Here is a 9,389-nt window from a genome sequence, read left to right on the forward strand (position 1 = left end):
GCCATTTCCTCTTCTTCGGACGGACGGACGGATGCGTTGCTTTGTTCATCGTCATCGTCGGCCATTTCCACTTCTTCGGACGGACGGACGGATGCGTTGCTTTGTTCATCGTCACCGTCCGATTGACGGATCGACGCATCGCCATCAGAAACGTCGCTATCAGAATGGTCGAATTGTTTCTTCATGGCCTTAGTTTGGAATTCGGTAGCTTCAATCGGGGCTTTGCGCTTGCTTGCAGACGATGTAGCACCAGATTTCTGCTTATCCTTATCTTCAGTACGGACGGACGACGGTGCATCTTGCTTGTTTGTTGTCTTTACTGAAGACTTCTTGGCCTTTGACTTATCTTTTTCGCCATCCTCACGGACCGACGATGTTTTTTTCTTCTTTCCTGGAGATTTTTCGACTTTGGATTCACGCTCGTCATTCCAATCTTTACGCAGCGATGGTGGTTCATCTGGTTTCTTTTTCGGAGACTTTTCGGCCGGACGGACGATGGAATCGTTTGACTTGTCGGCGTTTGACTTTGCCTTCGACTTCTTATCTTCTTTGCCATCCTCACGGACAGACGGTGGTGTTTCTTTCTTCTTTCCTGTAGACTTGTCGACTTTGGATTCACGCTTGTCGTTTCCATCTCTACGCACCGACGGTGATTTCTTTTTCGGAGACTTTTCGGCCGGACGGACGATGGAATCGTTCGACTTATCTTCTTTGCCATCCTCACGGACGGACGGTGGTGTTTCTTTCTTTTTTCCTGTAGACTTGTCGACTTTGGATTCACGCTTGTCGTTTCCATCTTTACGCACCGATGGTGGTGCACCGTGTTTCTTCTTCGAAGACTTTTCGGCCGGACGGACAATGGTATCGTTTGACTTGTCAGCGTTTGAATTTGCCTTCGACTTCGACTTCTTATCTTCTTTGCCATCCTCACGGACGGACGATGGTGTCTTCTTCTTCTTTCCTGAAGACTTGTCTTTTTGTTTTGAGGATGATCCACCGGACGATTCTCCACCAGACGCACCACTTCCCGAAGGAGTTAACTGTACCTTCACATTCGAGACGAAATCAGTCCTGGAAATTGAAGAAAATATTGAATAAATGCTCAAATAATGAAAAAATATCAATAATTTAAAAAATTGCATAATAAATAATACAAACCAATAGTTATTGTCCCACTTGTTTGGCAGGATGGAACCAACTTGACCTCTGGTGAGTTGCCCCAACTTGCGCGAGTACATTGATACTTGTGTGACTGCGGTGGTGATGATAGCTTGTTGTTTGCTAGTCAGCATGATTTCGTTGAAGAAATAGTCGGCATTATCTTCATCCTCCTCTTCTCCTTTGTCATGTCGTTGCAAATACTTCTTCACGCAAGCATGGAACCGCACTTTTGAATTTCCGCCTTCTGTTTCCACATACATAATTTGCGAACATTTCTTGCAGATGTAGCAATGTTGTACGTATTTGCCTTGTTGATCATATACGATATCAACGATATCATACATCGCGGCCCGAAGTTTGGGTTTGTCACGATTTGTCACCGCATGACGATACACCGTACCATCAAGGAGAAAGTCAACTAACTCCTTATTGTTTTGAACGCGTAAACCGCTTGCGTTTTCTGTAAAAAAGGAAGCGGAGATTTACATTTTCAAATTGAAGACACAAGAATATGGCAATTAAACTAGAATTACTACTATCAATTTCGATTTTATTTTGTATTCTGATTGAACGGACGGACGGACTCAATCTTGCGATCTCTCTTATCGTGTTTCATAATAATATTCGGCGATACACCGAAACGTAAAGAATGGAATTTCATGCGAACAATTACATGGCAGCTACATCCATGATCGGAAAAACTTGTGTTGCACACACAGTGAGACAGAGAGAGACTCGCACACAGCGAGAATATAACGCCATTTATACAGCAATGGAATGTATAAAAATATTTGCGCTGCCCGTTTTCATGCAAATGGATCATACTGTCGCTAAATAATTATCGAATGAAAGAGCACCAGCAAATGTCCAACATCTTCAGAATAGACTCAGGAACAAGAACAAAAATTAATTATTCACTCGATGTTTGGCGGTTTGTTATTCATGGAGTATGTTGATTGTTTCTTGACTTCTAAATGGACGGACGAATGCTACGAAACAGCAATAAAAACAGTATTTGAAGCTCAGGCATTGAGGCAAGCACTGAATAAGTCAACAAGGTGCCAATCAATTTTGCAATTTTTTCGGGCTTAATTTGATGTTATTTTTGTGAATTTTGCAAAACGGTGCAATTGCAATTGTTTTTTCAATGGAAAGAACTGAATTGTGACGACCACCAATGTTGCAAAGGTTTTCATGCGAGTAATATGAATGTTTGTCATGCAAAACGAAAACCACTACGAAAACTAAATGAAAAAAAAAACTAATTGACTCTCCAAATTTCTGGAAATCGGACACAATCACAATCGAATGAACACCAAATGATCTTAGTTTCATTCTCTCGAGTCGAAATTGCCGTGGATTCATCAAAAATTGAACGCCAAACAAGCCACGAAAAAAAACAAAATGGCTACCACGGCAAAAAAACCAATCGAATGAAGAAACGGGAACCAAATTTTCATGAACAAAAACCAAATTTTCAAACAACTTACATTCATTTCATACTTACTATTCATTTTTGATTTTTATGAACCACGTTTTTTCACTGTTTTGAATGTTTTTTTTCTTTTTGTGCACCCTGATAGATTTTTTTTGTCTGTACCGTTTCAGCAGAATACTAAAAATGCGACCACAAAAGTGTGCGCAAGACAAACGAATGTTCTCATCTTAGCCGCATTGACCGGCGTTCACACTATCGAATCTGTGTGACTGTACACAACGTGTTTGTATGCGTGAAGAAAGTAACAAGTGCGGATGAACAAAAAGGGCTCTTAAATCGAACTACACAAGTGGTAACAAATCAAACGCCGATCTCTTCGCCATTTCACTCTCTCTCTCTCTCTCTCTTTCTGTTTCGCTATATTCTTCTGTTGTTTGCTGCCCGAGCCATATTGCACACACCGCTGGCCGCGCAACAACGAAATAGTTAGGGCGAAACACACACACACAGAGAGAGAGAGTGATAGCTCCATGTATCGGCATTTCATTTGTTTAACCGCTTGTGTATTGGTTCGATTGAAGAGTGCGCGTTTTTCACTTGTTGTTTTTTTCACACATACAAATACAGATTAGCCGACAGATTCGACACTGTCAACGCCGGTACAATGTGAATGTTGCCGCTTCTGTGCTCTTTTAGTGTTTTACTGAAACGGTACAGAAAAAAAAACTAAGAATGCAAAACCGGGCATTACAGATAACGGCGTGTGAATGTTGCCGCAAACAGGTTGGATGCATGGCCGAAAAATCTAATTGACCGTAATTTTGGTCCATTTTGTTTGAAAAAAAAGGAGAACGAAACCGAAGGCACACAATACATTCCAACCGAATGTGTCACATTCGTTCGTTGTTTTTTTTTTGCTTCAGAACTTTCCTTTTGAAATCAATGCTCAACTTCAGTTTATTTTGAATAACACATAACAGCCCGAGCTGTTGTCAATTGGACTAATGAGTCCAGTGAATGAGTTTTTTTTAGTCGAGCGCAAAATAGGCCTCTCTTCTGAATTGAAACACACAATATTTTTCCAAAATATTGGAGCCTTAAATTTGAAATTGCAAGTTGTGTGGCATCGAGTATCTGCTTGAAATTAGTCATTTTTTCGTTCAGTTTGGAATTGATTGGTAAAACTGCACGTAGAATAAAATAATAGACTTAGAATTCGAAGAAAATGGATTCATCTCAAACTGGTTTCGTTTGTGTTGTTTTTTTTTCAACACGAAATAGTTTCACTTAGATTTAATTGCAGCTTTATGTTTGTGTAATATTTTCACTTTTAAGCCAAATATCTTCTTTCTGGTTTGCTGATTCAAAAATTTGGATCTATTTTTCAATAAAACTAAAACATATGATGCAATTCATTAAATATTTTTTTCTTTTTTTCACGACGACAAATGAGACAGAAGTTTCTCTTTTATTTTTTTCTACCCAATTCTCCCTTCTCGCTGTCTATGGTCATTTGCAGCAGCATCACTCGAAATCGAGATTGGTGGTGGTCAGACGGACAACATAATGAAAAGTCTGAACGATTTGAAACACGATAACATGCAACACATTTGGCTCTCATTGCGATTCAGTTTCAAGCAAAGTAATGAATGTGACATCATTGAAACTGAACTGACTTTATGCATCATTCGAATATCGGGCTTAATTATTCATTCGAAAGCGATATTTATATATATAAGTGCCCGATGATTGTTTTCTTGAAGTAGATTAAACAGTAACTTTCGATGAAACGCAGTTATTCGTCAGAAGCGAGACGGAACATTTTCGACCCGTATATTGTTTGTGGTTTCGATTGGAATATCGCATAGGCCGTGAGCAGCATCCATAATTGCACTTTCAAGCCATTGACTTGATTTTGTTCAGATTTCATTGGATTGTGTAATAAGTTCCCGGACTGAAGGACGGACGGACATTTGAGCGTACTATCTGTCCGTCTGCAAACTTATGACCACCAATCTGGTGTGTTTCATCAACGCAATCACTGCAGATATTCATAAGCATGCCCATTGCTTTGATTCGCAAACAATGGACTGTGAAAGAATCAAAATTACGCATTATTTGCAATTCGCAAATTTCCGATAAAAAAAATGAACATGATAACATTCGTCGTGTGTATTTCGCCTAAGAAGTGAAGAGTGAATCAGATGAAACTATTTGTTGGTGTTCCAAATAAGATGGGCAATTCAATTCACTATTTGCATTTCAAATCGCTTATTTTGAACGTGATGGATAACAACAATTTGTTCGCTTTGATTAGATTGTGTGTAAACTTTATTCTTATGAACAGTTTGGAAGGCAATCGAAAAGAAATAATTTGTTCAATTTTTTCTCTTTAGTAAATTTATTCTGTGTCCGTCGAATGAACAGCGTTACTCGAAATTGATGACATAGCCGTTTGGTTTTTAATCGAACCGAATTGTTTTTATGGAAAGACAAACAATCAAGCGATCTTTTTAAAACCAAACAAGAAATTTCTCGCTGAGCCAAAATCAAACAAAACTAAACAAATAAACATTTGCTGTATGGTTACATTTGATTTTGTCAAAGCGCTTAAAATCGAACAAAACATGGACAATCATTACAACAATCGTTCCATTGTTTTTCGACGATGTGGCAGTTATAAATCGAACATACAAATTTGTCATTTAACAGACTCCTGCTTGCAGCAATTCACCGTTGCGTCCTATGTAAGTGATTCGTTTGCTCAAAAAAAAAAACAGTGAATAGGAGTGAGAAAGAGAGAGAGAGAGAGATGATCATAAATGAAAGAATATATTTCCAACCAAAATAAAACCACTATTTCCTCTCGAACTATGAAATATCGAATACATCGTTTGTCACTGAAACAAGAATAAAACGCTTGAGCGTTATTTTCACTTTCATTTCTACTTACATCGATCGTATATATAGCTGCAAGTTCCCGTGCCACTTTAAAGTGGCTCGACATTTCAAGTGTCTTTGCATCGAATAAGCGTTCATCAAAAAATGAATAGAATAAGAAGAAAATCGCCCGATGCAACGGAATAAATTAAGAACAAAACACAAAAAATAACGAACAAAGAAATCCCAACTGATATCTGTATCTCTCATTCATACAGTGGAACAGCGCTGCTTATATATGCAATATATTGAAATGTTGGCGTGTATGGCTTGGAACATGTTTTCGATGAAAAAAAACGGAATACAAAAAACAATATTTTCCATACACATTGAAAATTGCGAAAAAAATGGTTTGGTTTTAGCATCAGTCTCAGAAGCAGCACCGTTTTTTTCTTTCTCTCTCGTTCGACCAAACGATTTCGATCTGCAATGCACTACTTTTGGATCAAACGGAATGATTTCAACCAATTCGTAGTCGTTATACATATAATAGAACCGAAAACCGATTCTATGAGCAAAAATAGGGCGCAAGCATATATTACTCGAAAAATATTTATGTATAGGGAAAGTATGTAAGCGTGTGTATTCTGTCTCTTTTCGGCCTGTGTTGCCACAGTCATAGGATTTTTTTTTTCGCTACATAAAATCATTGTCATTGTTTTTGTTGTCAACTTTGTATGCAAGTAGGAGATTTCGGATCAAACGAAATGATTACAAATATTACTCAAAAAATGAAATATTTATGCATAGAGAAAGTATGTATCAGATTCATTGACTTGCATATGAATGGTACAACAACAATATGTCAACGCGCGCAAACATGTTCAGCTGTGTGCTGTCATAAACAAAGCATACATCACTCTCTCTCTCTCTCTTTCTGTTTCGTCCTATTATTCTGTTGCTTGCTGCCCGACCACTGACCGCGCAACAAAGAAATATGTATGGCGAAACAGAGTGAGGGAGAGAGAGAGAGAGAGAGGGAGAGTGATAGCTAAATGTATCGGCATTTTATTTGTTTAACCGCTTAAACCGTGTATTGGTTCAGTTGAAGAGCGCGCATTTTCCACTTGTTGCTTTTCCACGCATACAACTACAATTAGGCCGACAGCTTCGACAAAACTGTCAACGCCGGTACAATGCCGCTTATATGTGAATGTATAACTGTTTGCCGTATTTTTTAGTCGAGCGCGAAATAGGTCTCTTTTCTTAATTGAAATACACAATATTTTTTCAAAATGTTGAAGCCTTACATTTGAATTTGAAATGAGTTTTGAAATTGATTGGTAAAACATGCACGTAAAATAAAATAATTGACTTAGAATTCGAAGAAAATGGATTCATCTCAAACTGGTTTCGTTTGTGTTGTTTTTTTTTCAACACGAAATAGTTTCACTTACATTTAATGGCAGCTTTATGTTTGTGTATTAATTAATATTAAGATTGTGTAACGTTTTCCACTTTTTATACCAAATATATTTTCAACAAAAAATCCGGCATCTATCAATAAAACATACGATGCTATTCTGTAAATAATTTCTTCTTTTTTTTCACTTCGAAATGCTGACATATAAGAAAGAATTTTCCCTTTTATTTTTTTCTACCCGTTTCTCCCTTCTTGCTGTCTATGGTATTTGGTTTTGAGAATGAAGAAAAAGGTGCCTTTTGTTCATACGGATAAATTGAAACTTTCGATTACGCACTTCGAATTTTTTTTCTTTCGATTTTTCTTAGATATATCAATCACGAGCACAAAATCAGTCGCAGTACCGTTTTTTTTCTTTCTATCTCTTTCTTTTCTCGGAAAATACTTCAATAGAAGAAATATGTTGCACACAAAACCCCTATGTGCACTTTCTTTGAAAATCCAAAAAAAATTAGACTTACTATTCATGTTGTTGATTTTTTTTCAATTCACTTTTTTCACTCGTCACAACGATGTTTTCTCGTTCAAATACAAAACACAACAAAACGTCAACGCGCGCGGATATTTGGAAGAAAATCTATGTTTGTGTGCGTTATAAATAAAGCATTCAGAAATCTCTCTCGTGCGGCGTGTATTCGACCGAATGTACAGTGCCGCCGCTTAACGGTTAAAAAAATTTAGATATAGTAGTGATGCTTTCACACTTCCTTGTGAACGAGAGTGTTATGACGTCTCGCTTGTGTATGAGTAAGACACATCATACTCTCTCATACAACGGGTCAAGTCAACTTGTTGCTCGCACACAAGTGAGACGTTGGAACACTGGCAAGTGTGAAACCACCGCAGACTACATCTCACAGTTTTCAATTTGGTCGAAATGATGCCGCTCGAGAGAGATTCCTATATGCTTTGTTTATTACGCACTCAAACATAGATAAAAATGTTCGCGCTCGTTGACATAATGCTGTCATTTGCATTTGGGCAACTAATTAGTACTTAGTTTTTTTGAAGCGCGTGAAAACCAACGGAACAAGGTGGGAGAATAAAAAAGACTCTCTATGATGCATTTTAATTTGCTCTTTTTTTCAGTTTTTTTCATGTGCGAGCCCATGACTTATTCTCTCAGCTTATATGTGATGTGATTGTCTATTGCTGTTGCTGCTGTTTTTTTTTTACCGTTGCTTCAAATTGTCTTGTCTTTGTTGATGACGATCGACGTTGCTAGACACCAAAAAAAATCGCAACGATGTAGTCAGAACAACACACGCACAATCACCTATTTAAGATAGGATTTGCGCCATTTTTTTTCTCTTCTCTGATTGGTCTTTTCTTTGCTGCCACATATAGATACAATAGCGCCGAAAACCTTCACTTTGAAGCTGTGTGCTCTTAGCAATAAACTCGGAGATGAGATGATTATTACAATTATCAATCGCATTTAGAGTGTTGAACGAGCTGTGTACCGAATTCATAGCGGTGAAATAAATTGCCGTCAATGATGAAAAACATTACATTCTATACAGTGATTTTGACAATATAACACTGGTCCATCGATTGAAAGCGATTTTTATTCAGAATTTCTTTGAAATCTTCTGGGTTTTTCTCATCCGGGGTAATTTCAACAAGGTAAATTTTTCATAAATATTCTATGTTTTAATTTCATCGTTTCAATGTTTATCGGGACGAACCGTTCGTTCGTTCGTTCATTCTGTCGCGCGTCATTTTGGAGTTTTTTTCTCCTTTGGTTGAAATTAAATTCGATCGAGAAGTAGCTCCCATTGAAATAATGTTTATAAAAAAGAATACATTTTCGTTTGTTAATCGCGTCGGTTGCTGTTAAAAAAATATGCCTAATTTTCTACGGCAAATATAAAATAATGCCCATTTTGATGACTAATTTCAGTCAAACGAATTTAGTCCGTCCGTCCAAGTTGTGATAAAAAATGTATAGCGGTATTTCAAGCATCAATATTATAAAATATAGAAATAAATCTTGACAGAAATTGTGAACCTAATCTAAAACTTACCTGGAGGTACATAGAGTAAGCCAGTGTTGTCAGGCCAATTAATTTTTCAATGATTTCTTCTGCGATTTGAACAACTTTACTTGAACTATTTTTAACACTCCACTTATGATCACTCACTTTTTTTTGCCATAATGGAAATTTAAAAAATATATCGATTTAATAACAATGGTATGAGTAAAGTGAATTCCCGAATACATATCCGTCCGTCTGTCCGTTTTGCCGAAATCGCTTTGCTTCTCTCAAAATAAACTGTTTAATGGTCGAAAGGTGCAACGATATTCAGTCGAACTTCTTGATTTCTATTCTCAATAAATCAAAAAAATATTAGACGTCTTCAATTCTAATAATGTATAATTTTATAAAATCGAAACGCTTTTCTTAAAATTTCAACGTTTCTTGT

At 37.1% G+C, this 9,389-nt stretch overlaps 1 protein-coding gene across 1 annotated transcript; it reads right to left on the minus strand.

Moving 5' to 3' along the window:
- Positions 1 to 29: 29 nt before the first annotated feature.
- Positions 30 to 9,082, minus strand: LOC129580245 (splicing regulatory glutamine/lysine-rich protein 1-like; the record flags this gene model as incomplete). Its single annotated transcript, XM_055470481.1, has 3 exons — positions 8,990 to 9,082; positions 1,159 to 1,621; positions 30 to 1,071 (listed from the first exon to the last, which is right to left on the minus strand). Coding segments are annotated over exons 2-3 (1,389 nt in total), but the record flags the coding sequence as incomplete, so codon positions are not given.
- Positions 9,083 to 9,389: the final 307 nt, after the last annotated feature.

The sequence above is a fragment of the Sitodiplosis mosellana genome, unplaced genomic scaffold (genome assembly GCF_009176505.1).
Source record: "Sitodiplosis mosellana isolate CC-2019 unplaced genomic scaffold, AAFC_SMos_1.0 Smas_scaffold_7414, whole genome shotgun sequence".
Taxonomy (NCBI): Eukaryota; Metazoa; Arthropoda; class Insecta; order Diptera; family Cecidomyiidae; genus Sitodiplosis; species Sitodiplosis mosellana.